Consider the following 25,272-nt stretch of genomic DNA (forward strand, 5'->3'; position numbering starts at 1 on the left):
TTGGCCACCTCCTCCTCTGGCCCCATGTTCAAATTGGTACCTTGGGGGCCGGCGCTGTGGCGCTGTGGGTTAACGCCCTGGCCTGAAGTGCCAGCATCCCATATGGGCGCCGGTTCTAGTCCCGGCTGCTCCTTTTCCAATCCAGCTCTCTGCTGTGGCCTGGGAAAGCAGTAGAAGATGGCCCAAGTTCTTTGGCCCCTGCATCCGCATGGGAGACCTGGAGGAAGCTACTGGCTCCTGGCTTCAGATTGGTGCAGCTCGGGCCGTTGTGGCCATCTGGGGAGTGAGGCCAGCAGATGGAAGATTTCTCTCTCTCTCTCTCTCTCTCTCTCTCTCTCTACCTCTCTCTGTAACTCTGTCTCAAATAAATAAAATAAATATTGAAAAAAAAAAACAAATTGGTACCTTGAATCAATTCTTTTTTTTTAAGATTTATTTATTTGAAAGGCAGAATCACAGAGGGAGAAAGGGGAGAGAGAGAGAATCTTCATCCACTAGCTCCCCAAATGGCCACAAGGGCCGGAGCTGGGCTGATCCAAAGCCAGGTGCCAGGAGTTTCCTCCAGGTCTCCCACGCAGGTGCAGGGGCCCAAGGACTTGGGCCATCTTCTACTGCTTTCCCAGGCCATAGCAGAGAGCTGGATCGGAAGTGGAGCAGTTGGGACCTAACCAGTGCTCACATGGAATGCTGGCACTGCAGGTGGCGGCCACAGCGCCAGCCCCTGAATAAATTATTGAATAAGCAATGATCGACTTAACTGCCCTGTGATTAGTGTTAGCATCTACAGTGGCTATGGCACAGCAGTCCCACAGGACACTGCGTGGGGCCACATGTGTGTGCTCAGTGTGCCACAACCACCATGCACACACACACACACACATGCACCTGCTGCCGGAACTATTCCCAAAACCAGGTGTCCCCACCCTAGAGCCCCCTACTGGCTTTGGACTAGTCCCTCCACCTGTCGGTGCTCAGGTAGTCTGCCGACCTGTGTGATGGGCATAAAGGCAGCACCCCACCTTGCCGGGACTGGAAATAGCTGGCAGACAGGGCCCTACGCACGCGTCCGAGCAGGGCCAGTCCCCAGAGCGGCTCTCTGAGCAAGGAGGCGTGGGGAGCAAAGGGCAGAGCGCCCGCCTTCCCGCAGACCGGAGCCCCGGCCACTCCAGACCGGGCACCGCCACGCCCCGTGCGGGTGGCAGGCAGCCTCCCACCCCCGCCGGCCGCACCTCCCTCCACCTCCAGCTCCCCTTCGAGAACCGCGGAGGTGGGCGGCTGCCGCGTGGCGTCTTCCCCGGCCCGCCCAGCCGGTTGCCCGAGAACTGATGCGGGAGGCTCCACCTGACGCAGGGCGCAGGACGAGCCCAGCCGGGACGCCTGTTGCTGTCGCGGTCACCGTGAAGGGACACACAGGAAGAGGGGGAGGGGGCCCCAGAGCAGCGGGAGGTGGCCCCTGCCTATCTCCAGGCCCCCGACTCCTCCGCTATTAGCAGGAACGTGTTAATGAGAGTTCGCACCCGGGTGCTAATAAACAGTGGGCGCGGCCCGGGCTGCGAGCGGAGGAGAGACCCTCGGTGGGGGGGAGGGGGCGGGCCAATGAGCCCCACTTATCTGTGAAAAGACTTGCTAATAACTTTAATTCCCCATCCTAAACCGCTCCCCCTTTGCCATGCAAATAGATTTTCTAAGCTGGGTGGCTCCAAGGGGACACTTCGGGTTCTGGGAGGGGAGCGTGAGGTGGAGGCAGGTGGGGGGGCGCGGGGAGAGGTGTGAGCCCCACCCACCCTTACAGGGTTCAGCTTTGGACCCCGTTTTCTGCAGCCGGGGAGAGAGCCCTGCTGAGGCCCGAGCCTGGGACCGCCCTGCAGTCCTGTCCCTTTGGGAACCTGGAAATGCAAACAGAGCTTCAGCGGCACAGCGCACCGAGAGGTGGCCGCGGCGCCGGCCGCGAGGGCTGGAGCCAGACACAGGTGCAAAGCAGAGGGCCAGCTGCCGGCCCGGGAGTGACAGGATGCTCACAGCTGCAGGGCTTCTCTGGGCGCCCACAGGGGAGCTGTGGTCCCCCGGCTCCGTGGGCACAGCCAATGCACACAGCACAGGGCGCCTTTAAGAGGGTGGATTTTGTGCTACGTGAATTCTATCTCAATAAAATACTCAGAACGAACACCAACACACACTTGAGGGGGACAAGCGAGGCCTAGAAAGTAAGGGGCCCCTCTCCCTCCCTGCCCTACCCCACCCCAAGCCTGACAGCCTCAGCTGGCCTCTGTAGCATAAGTGTTCCCCTGAGCTGAACCCAACCCACGCAGCCTGGTTTGGCTGCAGGCCCCCATCGGGCCCCTCATCTCCGGCTGGCTGGGCCTCCAGGTCACGGCTACATGGCTGGGAACTGGCTCACTGTGGTTCCCACGGGAGGGAAACAGAAAGAGGGAGAAAGGAAAACCCCCAGGATCCAAGGCCAGGAAGCTTGACCTCCAGGGGAAGAAGCGCTCAGGAAACACGGACCTGACCCCTTGGAGCTGGTGCCCTGCTCCCAGCACCACCCCCACCACCCCAGGCCCCAGGATGAACGCAGCCAGCAGAATTCCAGGAGCCGAGCTCCGCCCTGTGCAAGGCAGCCCAGGGAGCTCTCAGCCAGGGAGTTCTGTTCCCTCCAGCTGCCCTGGTGTTACCCAGTCCCCCACCAGGAGAAGGGAGACTCCTCTAACGCCCACCACAGCGCTTCCAGGCTGACCCACCTGGAACAGGGGGCGCCAGGCCAGGGAGGGGGCTGGGCCTGTGCGTTCTGGGGGCTGAAGATGGCCAGAATCCCTCCCGCCTCCCCAGGGTTCTTGTCTGGAGGGGAGGGAGGCAGCTTCGTGTCCACGGAGGGGAAGAAGAAATCGCCAAGTGACGCCACCACAAACAGTTTATTCACAAATAAATACACATTAGGCAGGGCCTCCGGCCTGCTGCGAAGCGTCCATCCCGAGTCCTTCCGTCCAAGGAGCGGCGGGGAGGGCCGCCCCGGGTCGGGACAGGTCAGCCCCGGGCACGCCCACGCCTGCGTCGCCGCTGCACCCACGTCCAGGAAAGGCGCCGAGGCCCACGGCGCCTCGGTGCTCACAGCCAGGAGGCCAGGTGTCCGTCCTCCGTGGGCTCCTCAGGCCGGCGGCCCCTCCAGGGACGACGGGGGCGTCCAGGCGTCCAGCAAAGCCAGCACGTCGCCGGGGAAGAGCTGCGAGGGGAGAGGGGACAGCGCAGCACTCAGCAGGGGCCGCACCCAGGGGGCCGCAGTCCCCGTGCCCCGCGTGGCCTCCCCGTCCGCTCGCACACTGCGTGGCTCCCCAGAGCGCGCGAGAGGCCGGGGCGCCCTCCGCTCTCCGACGGCGCGGGGAAGAGTGTGCTAACCCGAGGCGAGCGGCTCGGCTCCATCGCCTGCCCTTCGGGACACACCACCTCAGCATAGGCTCGGCCTCTAGGGCGGGCGTCCGGGGACCCCCAGGCGGCGCCGGTGCACACGGCGCCGCCGTCGGGGCAGAGCGGGCAGCCCCGGGCACTCGCGGCGTCGCTGCGCCGCCGGCGCGGGCGCCGCAGGCTGTCCTCGCTGAGGCCCAGCACGGCCGACAGGTGGCCGATGTAGCGGATGGCCAGGCGCAGCGTCTCGATCTTGGTCAGGCTCTGGCCGGCGGGCGCCACGGACGGCGGCAGGAAGCGGCGCAGCTCGTGCAGCGCGCGGGCGAGCGTGCGCATGCGCAGCTTCTCGCGCTCGCTGGCGCTCTGGCGCTGGCCGCTGCCCAGGCGGCTGCCGCGGGCCCCGCGGGGCTGCGCCGCGGTCGGGCGCGGGGGCCTCGGCTCCGGGCTGCCGCCCCACGAGTCGGGGGAGCGCCCGCAGGCCCAGCCGCTGGAGAGCACCCAGGGTTCGGAGAGCGCGGGGCGCAGGGGCTGGGCCATGGCTGCGAAGGCGAAGGCGCCTCTCAGGGCTGCGGCGGCTTTATCCGCAGCCTGAGGTGTGAAGTGGCCCCTTCCCAGGCAGCATCAGCACATCAAAGCCGGCTCGGGGCGGGGCCGCCTCTAACCCCACGCGGGTGGGGGCTGCTCCCCCAAGCTGGCCCTCTGGGGTGCCCACTGACCCGTGGCTCGCAGAGGCGCTGGGCCAGCTCTGCAGGCCGAAGGAAGCGGGGGAGTCAGGCGACGTCCAGTTCCTAGGTTAGGGGCCCGCCCTCCCCTCCTGGGAAACCTTTGAGAGACCAGGTGGGGGCGCGCGCTTGTGCGCTGTGGAGTGGGCTAAGGACCGGGAGAGGATCACCTGTTCCGGAAGTGGAGAAGCGAGGGGGTCCGTTACCCATCGAAGCCCCCTTGATCCTGCGTGGGTCTCTCCCGGGAGGCCGTGGGGGGGCCTATGAGGGAGCCATCCCAGGCGCATCCGCCCTGCTGGCCAGGTCGCTGGGCCGTCTGGGCAGAGGGACACCCCCTAGCCTGGCAGGATTGGGCATTGGGGCCTGTTGGCCCGGCTGCCACCAACTGGCTTCTAAGGCATCTTGCCACTGGGAGCAAGTAAGTGGGTTTAGCCAATGAAATGGGTGAGGAAGTGCTAGAACTCAGCTCCACTGGCTGATCAAATTCTCAGCACACTTAAAGGACCCTTCTCCACGTGATACGGTGATGTGGCGGTCACCAGAGATAGCTTTCCACTGCTACTGGGAGCGCAGTGGAGCTGTCTGCTCCCACAGCCCCTGTTCCCACCGAATGGAGGGCCAGGGTTGTGCAAGGGAGGAATGAGTACAGCCGTTTGCAGATACCGCGGTTGTCCACGCAGAAAATGCGCCGACTCTACGCTGCGTGCCTGCGTGCCTGGGTCCTCAGGAGCTGGCGTTTGCAGCCTGGCAGGTGCATGATGGGTGGCTGCCCTGAAGGCCGTGGTGTCTGCTGTTGCTCCTGAATGTTATCTTGGGTCTCTTCGGTGCCAGAAGTTTGGTGTCTTGCAACCCCTGTGGCTTCCAGCCCCGTGAGATGGATGGGAGGGCTGGTTGGAGGCAGTGAAGGCCAAGAGCCTTGGTCCCTGGCCCCCGCGTATCTCTGCTCCCCAGCTTCCGTCCCTGCCCCCTGCCCTTGGCTTCCTCTGACATCGTCTACAGCCGCTTCTCTAGCTCTGTCGCAGTAGCCCCAGGGTGCTTCCGCCCATGCTCACCTCCACAGGAAGGGGTGTCCCCCCCAGCCCTGGGGGACTGGGGAGAGGATGAGCCCACCCCCGGGCATATGCCTGTGGACCACCGGAGGGAGTGCCTGGCCGGGGAGGCCCTCCTGAGCCTGCGGCTGGCTGCCGGGTCCACCCCCACTGGACCCCGACGATGCGCTCTTGGGGCTCCAGATCCAAGCCAAGGACCAGGCATGGGAGCCTAGTGAGTGGGCCTCTTCAGGGAACAAGTGGTTGGGACTCAGAAGAGTGTGTTAAGCACTGGCATGGGAGGGAGTACAGAGAAAGAACCGGAGAGGGTGGCCTCTCAGAGGGCTCTGGGTGGGGCCGGCACAGTGGTGTAATGGGTAAAGCCACCGCTTGCAGTGCCGGCATCCCATATATGGGCGCTAGTTCGAGTCCCAGCTGCTCCATTTCCGATCCGGGTCTCTGCTAATGCACCTGGGAAAGCAGTGGAAGATGACCCAAGTGCTTGGGTCCCTGCACCTGCATAGGAGACTCAGAAGAAGCTCCTGGCTCCTGTCTTCGGATTGGGCCAGCTCTGGCTGTTGTGGCCATTTGGGGGAGTGAACCAGTGGATGGAAGATTTCTCTCTCTCTGCACCTCTGCTTCTCTCTGACTCTGCTTTTCAGATTTAAAAAAAAAAAAAAAAAAAAAAAAGGCGGCTCTGGGCCACCCTGTCGTCCAGGGACTGCCAAACTTCTGAATGCTGAAACTCCCCCAGGTCCCACAGGCTGCGATTTCACTTGGCAGCCTGCGGGGCAGAAGATTTGCGGGGACCCAAACCCTGTGTTGGTGTCCTGCCTTCGTGCACACGGTTCCACAGTCAAAAGGCTCGCCAGGTACAGCAGGGATCACACCTCTCTTTACTGTCCTGCCTCACCTGTTTCCAACTGCCTGCCCAGGAGGATGCCACCATGCTGGCTTCTTTGAGATGAATTGGGGGGGCTGGCGCTGTGGGCGCATTGGCTTAAGCCACCCCCTGCGACACCGGCATCCCATAGAAGTGCCGATTTGAGTCCCGGCTGTTCCCAAGAAAGCAGCGGATGTGGCCCCTTGCCACCCATGTGGGAGACCCTGATGGAGTTCCAGGCTCCTGGCTTCAGCCTGGCCCAGCCCTGGCTGTCGTGGTCAGTCAAGGCCATGAACCAGCACATGGAAGATCTCTGTCTTTCGCTGTGTCTCTCGTTCTCTGTAACTCAACCTTCCAAATAAATAGAATCTTTATTAAAAGAATGTGTCTGATTAAGTACAAAACCAACTAGACGCCTTTGTACAAGGGCTGCCTGTGTGCGTGGCGATGTATCTGTTGGAACACACAGCACCCAGGAAGTTCTCAGACCCGAAACTATCCCTGTAGCTTCACCTGAGCACCTGTGAGCCACGCAGGGAGGGAGCCCGGGAGTGGTGCATGATGGGAAGTCCTCTGGGGTCCCAAGTGTGGAGCAAAGCCCACACAGATGGTGCGAGAGGGGGTGAAGGCAGAGGTGCTGCCCCCAAAGCTCAGCCCTCAAGGCTGCCACGTTGGAGCTGGTGGTGGAGCCCCCCCCTCGCCTGCTGCCCCTGGGAAGTCACCCTGGGACCCACCCAGCCGAGGCTGTAGTCAGTGGGCCTGATGGAGCCAAGTCGGGGTCCAGAAGCACCCCCAGGCTCAAGCCGGGGCCCTCCCCCGCCCACCGGCCAGCCTCCCTGTCCCTGTCCCCAAGCCTGTCTCTCTCTGTCTCTCTCCTTTGATCTTATCGGCCTCTGTGGAGTTAATGAGTTCTGCAGGCGGCAGGGCCCACATGCCCTCCTGCTGGGGTGAGGCCTTCGCACATGGGAGCCTGTGTTTTGACAAGTGCCGGGGTCACTGGCTCCTGCCGCCCTGGCCCGAGCCGCCCCTCGCCAGCCTGCACGTAAGGCTGGGAAATGAGGCTTGGGGCAGCCCCACCGGAGCAGAGGTGAGAGTTCAAGCCTGGACGCGGGCAGGCAACACAGGGTACCCCCCACCCCCAGCTCAGGCTCAGGCCCTGCCTGTGTCCTGGGCGCTGCTCCTCGCCTACCCCCAGCCCCTCTCACAGAGGAGTGCTAATCAAAGGTGCGAGGCAAAGGTTCCCCTTCAGCCCCTAATCCCCCACCTCACTGGAGCCAGCGGCCCCAGGAGGAGGAAGCAGTGCCCTCCTGCCACCTCCCGGGGAGAGAATGGCATTTGCAAAGAGTCTGGCCCCTGTGGTTAGAGTCCCCTGTCCCGTCATGGCCTCCCGAGCTGCTCCGGCAGCTCTCTGTCCATCCATCTGTCTGTCTGTTGCAGGGCCCCAGCTTCTGCTTCTGCACCGGATGAGTGATGCCTGCTGGTTGCATGGGGCATCCCAGAGGCCTGGCTGGGTCACTGCCCGCTGTAAGTGGCACCACCATGGTACACACTGTTGATGAGGGAATGAAGCCTGCCCCACGGCACAGGGCGAGCAGGGGCAGAACTGGGGACCGTGGGGCTCTGTGACCACCTAAGCCTGGGTGCTGAACTCCCTCCATCTCCTGTCTCCTTTGGAGCAGGCCCCTTTCAATCCTGGGAGTGAGGAGCCTGGGAGCTCTCAAGCCTCACCAAGCCTCACCCTGCATCGCAGAAACCGGAGGAGCCGGAAGTTGGACCTGAGACCACAATACCTGGAGGGTGTAGCCACAGAATCTGGCTGTGAACAATAAACCTCCCAGGATCACAAAACAGGGCCCCGAGCCAACACGGAGAAGAGATGTTGGCCAGTAACCGGGCCCTTGGATCCCACACCCAAGTCCAGCCCGGGCCCCTGGATCCCATACCTGAGTTCCACCTGGACCCCTGGATCCCACACCCGAGTCCCGCCCGGGCCCCTGGATCCCACACCTGAGTCCCGCCCAGGCCCCTGGATCCCACACCCGAGTCCACCCGGGCCCCTGGATCCCACACCCGAGTTCACCTGGGCCCCTGGATCCCACACCCGAGTCCACCCGGACCCCTGGATCCCACACCCGAGTCCCGCCCGGGCCCCTGGATCCCACACCCGAGTTCACCCGGGCCCCTGGATCCCACACCCGAGTCCTGCCCGGGCCCCTGGATTCCACACCCGAGTCCTGCCCGGGCCCCTGGATCCCACACCTGAGTCCACCTGGACCCCTGGATCCCACACCTGAGTCTACCCGGGCCCCTGGATCCCACACCCGAATCCCGCCCGGGCCCCTGGATTCCACACCCGAGTCCTGCCCGGGCCCCTGGATCCCACACCCGAGTCCATCCGGGCCCCTGGATCCCACACCCGAGTTCACCCGGGCCCCTGGATCCCACACCTGAGTCCCGCTCGGGGTTGAGGAAGCTTGGGGCTGAGCGTGGGCAGGATCCTAGAGCAGAAAACCCAACCACAGGGGCTCCAAGCACCCCCGCCTGTACCTCCTCCCCACCCCAGCCTCCCAAGGGAGCTCCTTCCACCCAAAATGCTGGCTCCTCCCCCTCCCAAACGCACACCTTTAACCCTTGGAGCCACTGAGCTGGCAGGCCATATGGAATAGATTATTCTGGGTCCCTGATAATCTGATTATCTGGCCACGGGCCAGCTGGGTGCTCAGCAGTGGAAGTCACAGGCAGGGTGACGAGGAGGAGGGGGTGGGAAGGGAGGAAGGGCCCCGAGGAAGTGCCAGCAGCTCCGAGGGCCTGCAGAGAATGCAGAGTAAGTGGGGCTAGCGCCTCACTCCTGGGGGCTCCCAGGTCTGCCCCTTTCACTTCAACCAGTAAATGGTGGTGGGGCTGAGCCTTAGAAGGAAAAGTGGGGAAACTGAGGGACAACACCGTTAAGGTGATAAACAACCACAAAGCAAATGTGAAGACATCTCACAGTGCCTCCCTTTCTTCAGGGACTCCCTAGGGTCAGCAGGGATGCCCTGGGGAGACCCAGGCCAGAGCAGCGACCCCCGTATTTCTCAGGGTCCTTGCATTCCCAGACACAGCCAGCAGAGGGCGCAGCTGGGCTGCCCGGGCTCTGAATCAGGGCAGCGCTTTGACAGCCGCTGGGGAAGACTGATTCCAGGGGCCAAGGCCAGAACCCAGCTTAGGTCCCCAGCTTGGGGTGGGGGGGCGGCTGCTGGGTCTGGCTTAAGAAGTGGGTGCAGCCTGGCTCAGCGCAAGTGGGATGGACCAGGCCACTGCCCTCTCCGGACCTGTTACTCCTCTGTCCACCAAGAAAAACGGGCTTGGTCATGCAGACAGAGCAAGGCTGGAGCCCACAGGAATGACGGGAAGGAAGAAGGCTCAGGAGGGCCCTGCCCCACCCAACACGCAAATGCCTGCCTTGGTGTAGCCAGCCCAGTTCCCTGGATCACCCTCCAGGCACGGGTCTCAGGCCACAGTGGTGAGGGGCTGGACACCAAACCCCTGGCACGTTCAGGTCCTGCTTCCCACTGTTTGAGGTATCCCACCCGAGACCCAGTGAAAGCAGAGCAGCTCGGAGGGCTGGGAGGGATTGGGGCGGCCCTGGACAGGCTGCGGGACAGTGGGGATGGGGTCGGGGGGTCTGGAGTTGGCCAGACGCTCCATCACGAGAAGGCTCTTTAACGACCAGGCCCAAGGGCCCAAAAGTCAGCCAGATCCAGCCCTTGGCCTGGGTCTTGGAGGTTATGCATGGGAGTGCCTCGGTGTGTGGCTCCCCAGGCCTGGCCTGAGGCTTCAGAGAGGCCCCATCATGCCCTAAACCGGCCCTTGACGGGAATTTATCCTCATCAGAGAAGATTAAAGGGGCAGGTTTAGACTGAAAGGCAAGTGGCAGGAAAGTCCATTCGGCCTGACACCACCCACACAGCAGAAACCCCAAGAATCTGAAACACAGCCACACCCAGCCTGTTGTGGAATGACGCCGTGGACTGTGTGCGTACGTGGGCACATGTGTGGGCAAAGGCCTCGTGTTCTCGCCACGTACGGGCATGCCTCTCCTAGTGACAGGGGCACAGTCGTAAAAAAAAAGAAAAAAGATGCCTTTATTGGAAAGAAAGGCAGAGTCGCAGAGAGAGAGAGAGAGAGAGAGAGGGAAGGAGAGGTCTTCCTTCCACTGGTTCACTCCCCAAATGGCCTCAATGGCTGGGGCTGGGCCAGGCTGAACCTAAGAGCCAGGAGCTTCTTCTGGGTCTCCCAAATTGGTGCAGGGACCCAAGCACTTGGGCCACACCAGCAGAGGAGTTGGATCGGAAGTGCAGCAGCCAGGACTGGAACCAGCGCTCACGTAGGATGCTGGCATTGCGGGTGGTGGTTGAGCCCACTGCACCACAGCGCCAGTCCTGGGGTACTTCCTTTAATGGTGTTATGGATGTTTTTGTCATCGTGCACACAATAGCGTGTCCATACTTAGGCACACTAAAATGACTACAATGTCATACCCTGGGTGACACAATCTTACGGACCAACTGTGATGTATGTGACTCCGAGGGGCGGCAGGCCTGGCATGTGACAGTGTATGCTAACATACCAGGCCCAGGTGTGTGGCCAGGGGCAGGCCTGGGTTCTGGCTGCTGGTCAAGAGAGAATTTCATCTTCCCTGTTAGGTTTACATTTTATACCTGGAGACTGTATTCCTGTGTTACACGTGCAGTTTTAAAATAGTTTTTCAAATACAGGTCCAAGGATGTACACAGGTAGAAAATGCTGAGAAATTGCTCAGAGTTAACTTCTGCTGTTACCACCGCACCATGGAGTATCAGGCATGCCTGAGAAATCTCATGCTGGGGGGTGGGGTGGGGTGGGCGTTTGGCACAGCAGGTAAAGCTGCCATCTGCAATGGGTTCGTGTCCCAGCTGCTCCACTTCCCATCCAGCTCCCTGCTAATGAGCCTGGGAAAGCAGCGGAGGACAACCCAAGTGCTTGGGCCCCTGCACCCACATGGGAAACCCAGATGAAGCTCCTGGCTCCTGGCTTCAGCCTGGCCCAGCCCTGGCCATTGCGGCCATTTGGGGGAGTGAACCAACAGGTGGAAGGTCTGTTTCTATCTCTGTCTCTGTCTCTTTTTCTTTTTCTGTTCTGGCTCTCTTTCTGTAACTGCCTTTCAAATACATAAATAAATCTTAAAAAAAGAAGAAGAAGAAATGGTGTCAGGTGCATAGTACTTGAACATATGAATACCACCAAGCTGTACACTTAAAAATGGCAAATTTTATGTTATACATATTTCACCATAATTGTTGCAAAATTCAAAGTGCAATGTACAAAAACCTCACATTGCATACTTTAAACACATGATGCACCCTATGTGAATTCTAGTTCATTGAAACTATTAAAAAAAAAAAAAAAAGAGTGGGCATTTAGCCAACCAGGTGAGATACCATCACCCCATGTCAGATCCCTGGGTCTGATCCTCAACTCCAGCTCCTGACTCCTGCCAGCTTAAGGCCCTGGAAGGCAGCAGTGATGGTTCAAGTCCTTGGGTTCCGCCACACAAGCCGGAGCCCCGGATGGAGCTCCTGGCTCCTGGCTTTGGCCCCAGCCCAGCCCTGGCCTTTGTAAGCACTTGGGAAACTAGCAGAAGGGAGCTGTCTGTCTCTGTGTCTCTGTCTCTCTGTCAAATAAATGAAAAAACTTTAAAAAAAGAAAGATACATATGTCAGGAATTTAAAACAATGGGAAAGGTGTGGCCATTCAGGCATGCTGGGTTAAGCCACCACTCGGGACTCCCACATCCCATATCACAGAGCCAACTCCATGCTTCTGGTCTACCTTCCTGCTACTGCGCCCGGGCAGCAGCAGATACTGGTCCCAGTACTTGGGCCCCTGTCACTCACAAGGGAGAACTGGACAGCGCTCCTGGCCTAACCCTGGCTGTGTGGGCATTTGAGAAGTGAGCCAGTAGATGGAAGTTCGGTCCCTCTCGCTCTGGGTCACCCCGCCTTTCAAACAAATATTTAAAAAAAAGAAAAAAGAGAAAGAAAACCAAACAATAAATGGTGCACTCCCTGGAAAGGCTTGGCCTGCGCTGACACAGGCCCAAGTGCTTCTCTCTGGGTGGGACGCATGGAGGGTTTTGTATTTCCCCACATTTTTGCAGTGAGAATGCATTGCTTTGATAACTTAGAAAAAAAAAAAAAAAACAGAGAAGGAGGCTTGTGTGCGCTCCAGCAGTGGGGCTCAAGCCCCCCTGTGGCTCTAGAGTTGAGGCCTGGGAGGCTGGGCCTGCAGCGCGGGGAGGGGGCACCTCAGATCCCCCCTTCACAAGAGCTGCAGGGACTTGGAGGGTCCCTGTGGAGCCCCTGGGTGCCTCACCTCACGCAAACAAGGACACCCATTTCATAGGTGAGGAGACCGAGGCCTGCCTGCTCCCAGCTGCTTCCTCATCACCTCTCCTGGTCCCACCCTGCCCTGGGGCAGTTCTGAGCTCCGCCCCTCCCAGTCTGGCCCCACCTCCACCCAGAAGAGATGTGCAGCCTCAGGTCCCTTCTCCCCCCACCCCCCCCCCAACCCTGACCACCCCTGCAGGGAGCTCCTCTTAGACCTCCCTGGGCACCCAGCACACAGCTCAGCTCCCAGCTCACAGCCTACCTGCCGCCCAGCCACAGCCCCAGCACGGCAGTGTCCCAGGCCTCTGTCTCAGACACCAGTGGACTGCACTCCTGGCCCAGGGACCTGGTGGGAGTGACCTGTGGGCTCAGCTCCCCGAGCCCTGTCTCAGCGGCTGCTCTGTGACCTTGCCCTGCTGCCTACCAGCCTCTGGGCCTTGCGTGATGCAGCCTGGCAGGGCCCTGTCATCAGGCATCCCTGGCTGTGCGCAGTGTCACGTGCCCGCCCCTGCAGCCAGGGGCCCTCCTTCTCTGCCCGCCCCGCCCCCCAGGGGGGCAGACCCTGCAGCAGTCCACACCCCCCCCAACAAGTGCCTTCTGGGCTCCTGAGGGGACCTGCTGCCGGGCTGTTTTGGAGGCCCCTGCACACCCTCGTTCCCAAGTCAACACCTTCTGCCCCGAGGGAGGTGACCTTAGTGTCAACAGGCAGCCGGGAGGTGTGAAGGCAGCCACAGTGGCCTGGGACACCAGCTAGTAATGAGAATACCACACGACCCTGCAGGCGCTCCCGGCCCTGCCTCCCCCCTCCCCTCCCACGTTCCCACAGCCCCCACAGCCCTCCCCCAGGGCCTGGAGGGGACCCGTGCAGAGGAAAGGGAGGCGGTGGTCAGCAGCCTGGTCTTACCCTGGCACCACAGCTTCGGTCCTGTGTCCAGGGGCTCTGGGCTGCCTGCCCAGGGATGTGGCTGTGGGCAGCTGGGTGCCTGCTGGGGCCAGGGGTGAGCAGGCCGGAGGCACTGCCTCAGTTTCCCCATGCAGGGCTAGAGCTGGATGAGGGTGCCAGGCTTCACCCCTGTGGCCTCTGGCATCGCCCTACCAGTGGGGGCGGGGAGCAAGTTCAGGGATGTGAGGAGGCAGAGGTGGACGGGGCCCTCAGTCTCCTCACCTGCGCAAGGGCAATGCCAGTGTGGGCACTGTCCGCCTCCCAGCGCCAGGCTGGCCCACGGCACCCGGGCAAGCCTCGCCAAAGGTGGTGGCGGCCTTGTGGCTGCAGCCCCGAGCGTGGGCCCAGCTGCATCCCGGAGCTCCAAACGCACACAGCAGGGGTGGGCACACAGCCCGATGCACGGGAGCAGCCTCCTTCTGCACCTGCCCACGAAGCAGCAGCCCTGTCCTCTCTCTGGTCCTCGGCCTCAGCTCTGAACACATCAGGGCCACCCAGCCTCCTCAGTGGCGACTGAGAGCTGGGCACCCCAGCACCCAGGCATCCAGCCCACCCGGAAGTCCCCTCCTGTCCCTGGATCGGTCCCCTGGGCCAGTCTCTCTGGAGACAATAGCCACGCCCCTCCCCCGTTTTTATTTTTGGGTTAAACACCCGCAGGTCCTGTTTCTCTGGTGACCTGGCCTCCTGCCCTGCGCTGGGGTCCGGCCCCACCCTCATGAGCTTACTCCAGGCGCGACCCACCCTGCCTGGGTGGGGGAAGGAGCCAGGACCTCCTTGGCTGGAGACTCCCTGCTTCTTGATAATTGGAATGCAGCTTGGGGTCCCATTTGCTTGCCTTGCCCTTGACACCTGGAAGCACGGCCCCTGTGCCCTTCTCTCGTCTTACGTGCTGCAGCCTGCCCCTGAACTTGAAGGGCTCCGCGGATCCCACCTGATTCCACCTCACCGGCTGCTCTAGGCGGCCAGATCTCTGGCTGGCAGCCAATTCCTCTCCTGGGTTTGGGCTCCCTCCACATTATTCGGGATTACGACGCTGGGGCAGGTGTGTGGCCCAGAGGTGGAGGCACCACCTGGGACGTGCACAGCCCAGGATGGGACATCCTGAAGGGCAGTGGTGATGGCTCAAGTACCTGGGAACTCACCGCCTGTGAGAGACCCAGCCTGAGGCCTGGACTCCTAGCTTCAGCCTGGCCCACCCAGCCTCGGCTGTTGCAGCAGGGGGTGACCCAGCAGATGGATGGCATCTCTCTCTCTCTCTCTCTCTCTCTCTCTCTCTCTCTCTCTCTCTGCCTTTCAAATACATAATTTTAAAACATGATGATAATATTGCCTGTGACAAACACATGTCACCAGGGACCTTACTCCAGGTGCACCTGCTCTATCTGTGGTGTCACTTAACTCCCTGTCATCCGTCGCATGTCCCCATGCACTGACCGGGAAACCCTACGCCATGTCCTTACGTGGACAGGGATTGTGTGCAGTTGCCCATAGCATAGACTCAAAATGACCCCCGCGACTTAAAACACAAGGTGAGTCATTTTCTCTCACATTAAAGGAATTCAGGGGTAGAGGTAGAGGGGCTGTTTCGGGCAGTCATCAATGCCTCCGCCCTCTAGTTCCAACAAGGTAGCTAAAGCTGCAGCCATCACGTTTTCCAGGTGGGGAGGAAATAGCAGGGGGCGGGGAGCCACAGGAGCATACCTCTTAGCTTCCGTGAGTTCTCGCAGGGAGCTCCCTCATCCAGGCGCCAGCTCCCCCTATCTAGGATGGAGGCCCAGCGCTGAGCCCCCTCACCCAGCGGCTGGCTCACAGCCTCGTCTCTCCTTCCATCAGGAGGTCAGAGGCTTCGTATGTGTGGAAGAGCAGGGTGGGACCCAGACCCAGCTTGCTGGCCCAGCACCTCGGGGCAGACAGCAGCCAGTAAAGGCCCGGCCCCACCCCCTGGCCACAGGAGGACCACTTGCAGGCTTGAAGCTGGACAGGCACCTGGGCAGGCCCCAGCCCTGGGAAGCTGGCTCTGAGCCTCCGCATGGAGCCTGGCCTGGGGGTGCGGTGGGGGTGGGGCCGTCAGCTGCAGTGCCAGCTCCAGGCGCCTGAGTTTTCCTGCAGCTCAGGTCAGGAGCCAGTGTGCTTTTGAGGACAACCCCATGCCTGGGTCCAGGGAGGAGCGGCTGGAGGTGGAGGAGGGGTGGAGGGTGCTACTGCTGGAGTGAATCCCAGAGAAGGGCAGACCACGGCCCAGCCCGCGCTGACGGCCCCAGCACGCTCCCTTTCCCACCCAACCCTGCTGCCCTGGAACTTGCCCAGCCCCGTGCTAAATACTAGGAAGTGCATTATCTTACTACCCCAGCCATTACACGGGAGATTGGAATCCCTATTTTCTGCATGAAAAAAACCCGAGGTTGAATAAGCTGCCAAAGTTCTCACGGCTTCCATGGGTGGAGCTACTCGACTCCATAGCCCAGCCCCCTAACCACTGAGCAACACTGCCTCCCTGTGCTAAGCATCGGGGCTACCATGTTGGTTTCCCTGCTGAAGAGTGAGACCGGCAGACAGTGCGTCCCCATGCCTCCGGAGCTGACTCGGGCCCATTGAAGAGCCAGGGGCCATAGCAAACCCATCCCAAGGCCACACTTAAGCTTGGACATCCCCAAGGCTCGCCCAAATCAAGGCAGAAGGCAGGCAGGCTTCCCCAGAGAAGGGGGAGCGTGTTCCACGTGCAGGGCTCTGTGTGGGTAACAGATGCCCATGCAGCATTAAGGCTGGGGACAAGGGAGGTCCTGGGTCATCAGACCTTGGTGGAGATACCTGTCACACGCGCAGGGCAGCGGAAGGCGTACACGGAGGGACTGCCTTCAGTCCGCGCCGCTCCACAGTCCCTCACGGCAGTTACAGGTGAGTCAGGAACACAACCAGACTCCGCAGCTGGACGGAACTGTGACACCTGATCAGTCTGTTGACGACTGTCAAGTGCCAGCGTGCTAGCTCCCTGCTAGTCCCTGCGGCTTCCGTGCCAGTTAGTACGTCCAGAGCTGCTGGCTTGGCTGAATGAACGATGTACCTAAGCCACACCTGCCAGTATTTCAACCTAAAAAGCCTGTGACGTTTCCACTTCCCTTAGGAAACTGTGTGCGTCTGTGTGTGTGTGTTTGACCTTCATTGAAACCCTTTTAACTCATGCAATGTTGTATACTAACTGCTTCGTGCCAAAGCAAGCCTGTATGCAATCAATTTCATCTTCTTTTTTCATGTTACAGATTAAACATTTCTCAGGGCCGGCGCTGTGGTTTAGCAGGTAAAGCTGCCGCCTACAGTGCCGGCATCCCATATGGGCGCTGGTTCAAATCCCGGGTGCTTCATTTCCAATCCAGCTCTCCGCTGTGGCCTGGGAAAGCAGTGGAAGATGGCCCATGGCCCTGGGCACCTGCACCTACATGGGAAACCCGGATGAAACTTCTGGCTCCTGGCTTCAGATCGGTGCAGTTCCAGCCATTGCGGCCAATTGGGGAGTGAACCAGCGGATGGAAGACCTCTCTCTCTTTCTGCCTCTCTCTCTGTGTAACTCTGACTTTCAAGTAAATAAATAAACCTTAAAAATTTTTTTCTCATTGTTCATAGCCACTAGAATAAACAAGTTACCTTAGCCAATGTTATTTAATGTCAGTAATTACTTCATTATAACATCAAAATTTCTGCAACATATTTTGAAATAAGTTCTGAGAGGGATAAAGTGTTAACATTTTATTTTTGAAGGTTTACTGGTCTCTCCTGCCATTTTACTTTCCCCCCCCCAAAATTAAAATTATTTAAATAGGGTCGGCACTGAGGCACAGAGGGTTAAACCACTGCCTACAGTGCCAGCAGCCCACATGGAAACCAGTTCAAGTGCTGGCTGCTCCACTTCGATCCAGCTCCCTGCTAATGCATCTGGGAAAGCAGCAGAGGATGGCCCAAGTCCTTGGACCCCTGCACCCACATGGGAGACCCGGATGAGGCTTCTGGCTCCTGGTTTTGGCCTGGCCCAGCCCTGGCTGATGCAGATATTTGAGGCGTGAACCAGCAGATGGAAAATCTCTCCCCCTCTTCCTCTGGACCTCTGCTTTTTGAATAAAATAAATAAATATTTATAAAAAATTATCTAAATGGATGAACATTCGAGTAAACTAGGGCTGCAGTTTTCTTCTTCTTTTTTAAATTTATTTGACAGAGTTAGACAGTGAGAGAGAGAGAGACAAAGGTCTTCCTTCTGTTGGTTCACCCCGCAAATGGCCACTACGACCAGAACTACACTGATCTGAAGCCAGGAGCCAGGTGCTTCCTCCTGGTCTCCCATGCGGGTGCAGGAGCCCAAGCACTTGGGCCATCCTCCACTGCCCTCCCGGGCCACAGCAGAGAGCTAGACTGGAAGAGGAGCAACCGGGACTAGAACCTGGGGCCCATATGGGAATGCTGGCACCGCAGGCAGAGGATTAGCCAAGTGAGCCACGGCGCTGCTCCTGCAGTTTTCTTTTGTATATAGCCCGCAGCAGGTATCTGTGCTCATCCAGAGTAAAACTTCGATTGGTTACTGTTTAAAAAGGGGAATCGGCTGCACACATCCTGATGTGGGATGATCTAAGACAAGCTGCTGGATGAGAGAAAAAACAAGCAAATTATAAGCTGCTAGGTGTGACGTGCAAGGTGCACGACAGCACTGCGCGTGAACTGTGCGCCCTCCGAGGGTACACGTTTGTGTGAACACGCTGAGGGCCCGCAGCCTGGGACTCCGGCACTATGTGCAGCGTTACTGTTCCTTACAGTGAAGTTGCATAATTAGCCCAATGAAAAGTTAGTTTTTAATAGCAGCCATAAAAACAAGGTCATCCACCCTTTGGGGCAGCAATGGTTCATCTGCTCTTGCCATGTTGATCCTTAGTTACCAATTTCTTTTCAGTACAGCAACTTTATGCTCCAAAGTCCCGAGGCTAGCTCCCCGTTACCTTGGAAACAAAGCCCACCTCCAGCCACCCCAGCAGTGCCCTGTGCCTCTCCCCATCCAGCTCCCTTCTGGAATGCTCTCCACCTGCCTCCCTCCCTGCTCAAAACCTGCTCATGGCCCCAGGCCCAGCAGTGACCTCTGCACTGCCTCTGGACCTCAGGTGGCTTTTTTTTTAAAAAAAGATTTATTTTATTTATTTGAAAGAGTTACAGAGAAAGGTAAAGCCAAAGAGAGGGAGAGGCCTTTCATTCCACTGGTTCATTCCCCAATTGGCTGATGGCTGGAGCTGCGCCAATCCAAAGCCAGGAGCTTCTTCTGGGTCTCCCACATGGGTGCAGGGGCCCAAGGACTAGAGCCATCCTCCACTGCTTTCCCAGGCCATAGCCGAGAGCTGGATGGGAAGTGGAGCAGCCAGGACTCAAACCAGCGTCCATATGGGATGCTGGCACTGCAGGCCGGGGCTTTAACCGGCTACGCTACAGCACTGGCCCCAGCTCATGTGGCTCTTAAGCCTCCTGCTCAGCCCTGTCCCTGGAGCTCGCACAGGAGTGAAAACCATCCCCGGCAGCGATCCTGCGAGCAGATGCTCCAGTTTCACTCCTGTTGTATTGCCCAGAAGCTTAAGGTGAGACAGGTTAAGGGCCTTGCCCAAGGACACTCAGCTGGCTAGTGGTGGGGCAACTGGTTATCCATTGTCCTGTTCACTTGCCCTTCCCACAAGAAAGGTATCTCAGGAGAACTGACCCCAAGAAGAGCTTGTTCACCCGGGGACACCGACAGTCGCCAGCTGCTACATAAGACGAATGAACAGCCTTGACATCTGAGTCCCTTCCTTCTAACAGCGCAACAGCCGGCACTGAGCCACCTGCCAGTACCAGCCTCCTCCCCAGCGCTGGGTACCCTGGCTACTGCTGGGGCGCTGCTGAGGTCTCCGGAGCCCAGACGCTCTAAGTGACTCGCCCAAGGTCATCCAACCAATAAAGAGGCCGGCTTGGGCGCCCAGCTTCTCCCATCATCACCCACTGCACCCCAGACTTCTCCAGGCCACTCGCAGCCCCGAGATAACGATCCCGGGGTCCCTCATGAAATCAGCCAGTGGGGTTCTGGGGGACCCCATGAGGGTCCACCTGTACCCACCCCCATCACACTGGAAGCCAGATCCAGCGTGCCAGGAGGTTCTGTGTGGGAGTTAGAGGTTCAGCCCCGGGCGGCAGCCACGCCTCACCAGCGCCCAGGAGACACCGGAGGGACCGCCTGGCCACGCACCTGGGCGCTACCTGCCTCAGCGGTGGCACCCCCACTCCCCAGTGGATGGAGCTTGGGGGGGGGGGGGATTGGTGAGAAGCTTAGCAGCTCCATCCAGATGCGAATTGTCCCTCCCACACTTCCCGGGCCCCATTAGAGCCCCCGAGGAGTCAGAATCCACACCTCCGCAAATGGGCCCGCTTTCCCAGGGCCCCCTGCCCGGACCGTCCCTGGGCTCTGTGGGTTTTGACACCTCTCTGTAAGCCGGCGGGGGGCCACCTCGCACCTCGGGCCCGGATAAAGGCTCCGGCTTGGAGCTGGCCGGCCCAGCCGCCCAGAGCCCCGCAGCCGAGCCATGGCCCAGTCGCCGCCGCCGCCGCGGCCGCCGCCGCCTCCACACGGCCTCCTCGGCCAAGACCACTGGGTCCTCTCCCAGGGCTGGGGCTGGGACGCGGCCTCCGTCTCCACGTCCCCGGCCTCCTCCTCGGACTCGTCCGGGTCCTGCCCGTGCGACGGCGCCCGCGGCCCCTCGCTGCCCGCGGCCCCGGGCCACGGCGCCCGCACCCGGCCCCCCGAGGCCGCCCCGACGGCGCCCCGACGCGCGCGGCCCGGGCCCGCGGGCGGCCAGCGCCAGAGCGCCAGCGAGCGCGAGAAGCTGCGCATGCGCACGCTCGCCCGCGCGCTGCACGAGCTGCGCCGCTTCCTGCCGCCGTCCGTGGCGCCCGCCGGCCAGAGCCTGACCAAGATCGAGACGCTGCGCCTGGCCATCCGCTACATCGGCCACCTGTCGGCCGTGCTGGGCCTCAGCGAGGACAGCCTGCGGCGCCCGCGCCGGCGGCGCAGCGACGCCGCGAGTGCCCGGGGCTGCCCGCTCTGCCCCGACGGCGGCGGCGCCCAGGTGCCAGGCGTGAGCTCCGCGGTGTGCACCGGCGCCGCCTGGGGGTCCCCGGACGCCCGCCCGGGGCCCCGCTCCGCGCCTGAAAGCCTGGGGAGCAGAGTCCCGGACTCGGATCCCTGGGGGACGCCCCCGTACTGCCCCACGACGATGCAGTCACCCACGCTTCAGCCCCGAGGGAGAGCCCCGGATGCGTCGCCTTGGACGCCACCCCAAGCTTGCCCCGGGACGCAGATGTCCCCAGAGCCCGGGCACCCCGCGGCACCCTGGACGCCGCCCCCCGCGCCCCCGGAGCTGGCTGCAGTGTACCAGGTATGCAGTTCCCTCGGGTGGCCCCAGGATGCGTTGGAAGTGGAGGGGTCGGAGGTCTCAGGTCCACAGGGAGGGGCGTCCTTTGTAGATTAGGGATCGCCTAGTGGATGGGAGAGCGGGAGGAACCTGCAGCCTGGAGGGTGTGTAGGCCACTGCCACCCAGGGTCCTCAGAGCCCCCAGACTTACCCAGAGGTCAGGGTGGAAGGTGGTGGGGTCCCTGGGAAGAAACTCTCTCTAGGAGGATTCGGGTTCCGGTTCGGGGGTGGGGAGGAGGGAGGCCCACTTGTGAGGATAGCACTTTCTGAGATGGGCTGGGAGCTGATGACCCTCATGCTTTCTCGGAGTCTGCAAAGGGTCAAGTTCGTAACCAGAGCTGGGGCATTTCCCCAGCCCCCGTCTTGGCACTTGGCAGTGTGTTAATTCCTTCAGCCTGCCCAGCAGCTCCTCTGAGGAGCTGATATTGGCATCTCGCCCATTTCACAGATGAGAAAACCCAGGCTCTGTGCAGTCAGGAGAGTTCTCATGGCTAGCGAGTGGCAGAGCCGGGGTTGAGTGTTGATCCTGGCTGCCAGCCCCCACCCCACCCCCCCAGGCAGGGGCCCACTCCTGAACTGCTTTCACCTGTTTTACAGAGTTCCTCTGTGTCTCCACTGGGAAGCCCACCCATCCTGCCCCCGGCATCGTGCCAGAGACTGCAGCCTCAGACCCAGTGGGCGTGCTGGGGCCGCAGTGTGGAGGTGCTCCCCGGCCCCCAGGAGCGGGCGCTGGGCCCCGCCTTCCCGCTCAGTGAAGCCAGCCCCTCGCAGAGTGCGGCCCTGCGGCTCAGTGGCTGCCCCGAACTTTGGCAAGAAGACCTGGAGGGGACCCACTTGGGCATCTTCTACTAGCAGCCTTGCCTGCCTCGCTTTCAGCCAGGACTGGGGCGCCCCCCCATACACACCTGTGGACTGCTCCCAGAAGGGGACTGCGTGGCCCCCAACGAGGCTGGGCTGGGGCCGGCTGGGCGTGGGTGTAGGAGCCTAGCCCCTCGCGCTGCTTCTTGGTGACGGCTGATCGGAAGCCTGTACTGTAAATTGGTTTTATCCCGCTGCAAACACGAGCCTGCGCACAAATACACCGTGTGGCTCCACTGTGCCTACGTTTTGGACACTGTGTTGTTCAGTGATACATAGTCATGGGGCATCACATGATGTTCTGATAGCTGTGTACACGGCGTAACGTCGGGGAAGCCTGCTTCCTCAGCCTGGTTGTCTGTCTTCCTTTCTGAACCTGGTTTGGTTTGGTTTTGCCTTTGGGAAGGGTAAACTGGACCCGTCCAGTGGCGAACAAGTCACAACACTCTCAGCTTCCCGAATCCAGGCGCTGGTCCGCACCTGCCCGTTACCCAGGCTCCCCCTGTGGTTCAGGGCTTAGGCCCGCCCCCTCGCTTCAGTCACCCCTGCCCGCCTGCCTCCTGCTGCCCGTCAGGGAGCGGGCGCCTGTGGCTGGGCACAGACAGGGGCCAGGCTGGAGCGCAGAGGCGTGGGACTCGGCTCCAGCACGAGGATCCGGAGCGGTCCTCAGGCTGCCATCTAAGAGGGCCCGCCGTGGGGGCAGAGCACGGTCAATGCAGCCACAAACACAGAACTCAGTTCTGGGGGCCAGGACCCCGGGTCAAGGCGGGGGCAGCTCTAGCCGCTCTGAGGCCTCCTCTCGGCCCGCAGCCACCTCTTTCTCCCTGTGTCCCCACGTGGTTGCTGCTCTGAGCGTCTCTGTCCTAACCTCTTAGGAGGACCCCATTTAATCTTAGTTACCGCTTTTAAGGATCTGTCTCCAAATATAGTTAGGTTTGGAGGCTCAGGCTTAGACATGCATTTTAGGGGGACCCAGTTCAGCCCCGTAACCCCTGGTGTTAGGAACCAGAGAGGAAATATTTCCCAACCAACGGAGATGATGGGAAAGTGAGCCATCAGGCTGCAAAGGTGGGCTTGGACCAGGTGCTCTGGACCAGCGAGGACGTGACAGCAGGCTGAGTTACCCGTCAGTCCTGCGCCTAAGCAAGGACTCCGGGAGTGGACGTTTGGCTGAGCGGTTACGATGCTCGCGTCCCACACTGGCGCTGCCTGGATTCCAGTCCAGCCCCTGCTCCTGACACCACCTCTCTGCCAATGCGTACCCTGAGGCAGGAGGGCCGGTGCTAGTCACAGGGTCCCTGCTACTCATGTGGGAGATGCAGGTGGAGTTCCCAGCTCTTGGCTTCACCTGGTCCAGTACTGGCTGCTGCAGGCCTCTGGGGGAATGAACTGAGGGATGGGAAACCTTTATCTGCCTTTCAAATAAAATGGAGAAGAGAAACCAGAGGCATGCCCAGATCTTGGGGGAAAGGATGCCATATCCACCGGGCAGAGCTCCCGTGGATGTGGCAGTGCAGCCAACTCAGAGGGGAGCTGGAGAAGAGGTAACCTTGGAGCTGGGTGCTGAAGGATGTGTAGGAGTTCGCCCAGAGGGGCGAGAAGAGTGGCACAGCCATGAACCGAGCCAGAACAGCAGTGGCTGGTGTCCAGAGTTGACAGGAGGGACAGATAGCTAGGAAAGGAGCTTGGAGGCCAGGCTGCAGGGCTCTGTTTGGTGCTGGGGTGGTTGGCCCTGTGTTTCCTGGGTGCTGGAGGGTGCTGGAGGCTGGGACAGAGGCCGGGGCTTGGGGGTTGGGCAGAGCTGCTTTTGAGCCCCTTTGCTTTGCAGACTCGGAGCCAAGCAGCGTGGTCACCACAACCGTGCAGGTTGAGAGAAGGGCAGGGAGGAGGCCCCACGCAGACTTGAGCTCCTGTGTGACCTGAGTGGCAGCCATTGCCTGCCCAGGTGCCCGTGACACCAGGCAGGTCCTTCCCTATAGCCTCGGCCACTTACCTCCTGATGGACAAGGCTCAGGCAACCACTGACTTTTCCTTTTATAAAGATGTATTTGAAGGCAGAGTGACGGGAGGAGGAAAAGAGAGACAGCTTCTGTCTGCTGGTTCACTCCCCAGATGGCCACAATGGCCAGGGCAGGTCGAGGCTGAAGCTAGGGGCCAAGAACTCCAGCCAGGAGCCAGCAAACTCCCTCTGTGTCTCTCACGTGCATGACAGGGCCCCAAGCACGTGGGCCATCTTTTGCTGCTTTTCTCAGGCTACTAGCAGGGAGCTAGATCTGAAGAGGAGTAGCCGGGACTCGAACCGGTGCCTGTGTGGGATGCCGGCGCTGCAGGTGGAGGCTTAGCTCACTACGCCACAGCACCGGCCCTAAGCCTCAGTGAGATGGAGATCGTGATGGAGCCTACCGAGCTGTCAGGTGGCCAAGCAGGCACTCAGTGACATGAGTGGCTGAGCAGAGGCAGCCGGCCTAGGGTTTGGCCCCATGGTTTGCCAAACCTGGCCTCTGGACAGCTCATCCACTCTCCTCGGCGTGTCCCTGGCTGCACCCTGGGCGTGCTGCTCTAGCTACACCTCGGTTAGTGCCTGCCCGGGGAGGGAGAGGAGCTGACACACCGAGCCCTGTGTGACCAGTCCACCAGCACTTCCTGGGGACCCTCGCTGCTGTCCCTCAGAGATCAGACACTCACAGAACGCAGGGCTGCTGCCGAGAGGTCTTGCTGGCTTTGCATTTGCGGAAAACTTGGCTCAGCCTGGGCACATTCCCAGGTCCCCAGAGGAGCCCCCAGTAGGCTCCGGCTGCTCCCGGAGCTGTCTGGTGCTGCAGGGGCAGATGGGATATGGGGTCGGCAGCCTGAGTTCTTGTTGGTTCTGCTCTGTGACTTGCGCCCGGCCCTGCAGGCGGATCTCTAGCCTTGGAAGCTGTCAGGCCGCGTCAGCATCAGCGTGGATGTCACAGTCCCTGTCCCAGCTGCAAATGGGGGCTGGGCTTCCGGCCAGGAGGGGCAGGCAGCAGGGGGCCTAAGCCACCCGGGTCTGTGAACCTGCGATAAAGCCAGTCCTTATCTGGGAGCTACTGAAGACAGGATGAGAAAACAGGGACCCAAGATGCTGAGGCCAGCTCCTCCCCTGGCCAGTCCCAGGTCAAGTGCCAGCCATGGCCGCTGGGTACTGGCGACAGGAAGGGCTGGCGTAGAGGGGAGGGGCTGGGGGCTTAATCTGGGGCTGCCCCAGGAGCCTCCGGGTTGGTGTCACCCGGGCTGGCTTCAGCCCCTGGGCCCGCCCTCCCCTTTGATGTGCAGATGGGGGCAGGGAGTGCTGGCCAGCTCCTCCCCAGGTGGGGCCGCCTCGGTCTGGAGATGGGGCTCTCCTCACCAGCCCAGCAGCTCGCTCCCTGCCTCCTGGGCCCAAGAATCAGCCGCCGAGCCGCAGTCTGGAAGCAGGCCTGGGAGCCCGGCTCCACCCTTCCCCCCACTGTTGCTGCTGTGCTAGAAGAGGAGCAGTTAGCGTCCGTGTGAAGACCGCTGGTTTCTGGGAAAGCCCTCCCTCCCCTCTGCCAGGACCTGCTCTGTGC

At 60.8% G+C, this 25,272-nt stretch overlaps 2 protein-coding genes across 2 annotated transcripts; one reads left to right on the forward strand and one right to left on the reverse strand.

The window, feature by feature from the left end:
* Nucleotides 1-3,142: 3,142 nt before the first annotated feature.
* On the reverse strand, nt 3,143-3,933 carry MESP1 (mesoderm posterior bHLH transcription factor 1). The gene is made up of 2 exons (XM_062206671.1): nt 3,391-3,933; nt 3,143-3,217 (listed from the first exon to the last, which is right to left on the reverse strand). The coding sequence occupies exons 1-2, from the start codon at nt 3,931-3,933 to the stop codon at nt 3,143-3,145; spliced, it is 618 nt and encodes a 205-aa protein (XP_062062655.1).
* A 16,024-nt stretch (nt 3,934-19,957) lies between these two features.
* On the forward strand, nt 19,958-21,935 carry MESP2 (mesoderm posterior bHLH transcription factor 2). Its single transcript, XM_062206672.1, has 2 exons — nt 19,958-20,809; nt 21,443-21,935. The coding sequence occupies exons 1-2, from the start codon at nt 19,958-19,960 to the stop codon at nt 21,695-21,697; spliced, it is 1,107 nt and encodes a 368-aa protein (XP_062062656.1). The 3' UTR covers nt 21,698-21,935.
* The last annotated feature ends 3,337 nt before the right edge of the window (nt 21,936-25,272 follow it).

The sequence above is a fragment of the Lepus europaeus genome, chromosome 11, assembly GCF_033115175.1.
Source record: "Lepus europaeus isolate LE1 chromosome 11, mLepTim1.pri, whole genome shotgun sequence".
NCBI classification, from domain to species: Eukaryota; Metazoa; Chordata; class Mammalia; order Lagomorpha; family Leporidae; genus Lepus; species Lepus europaeus.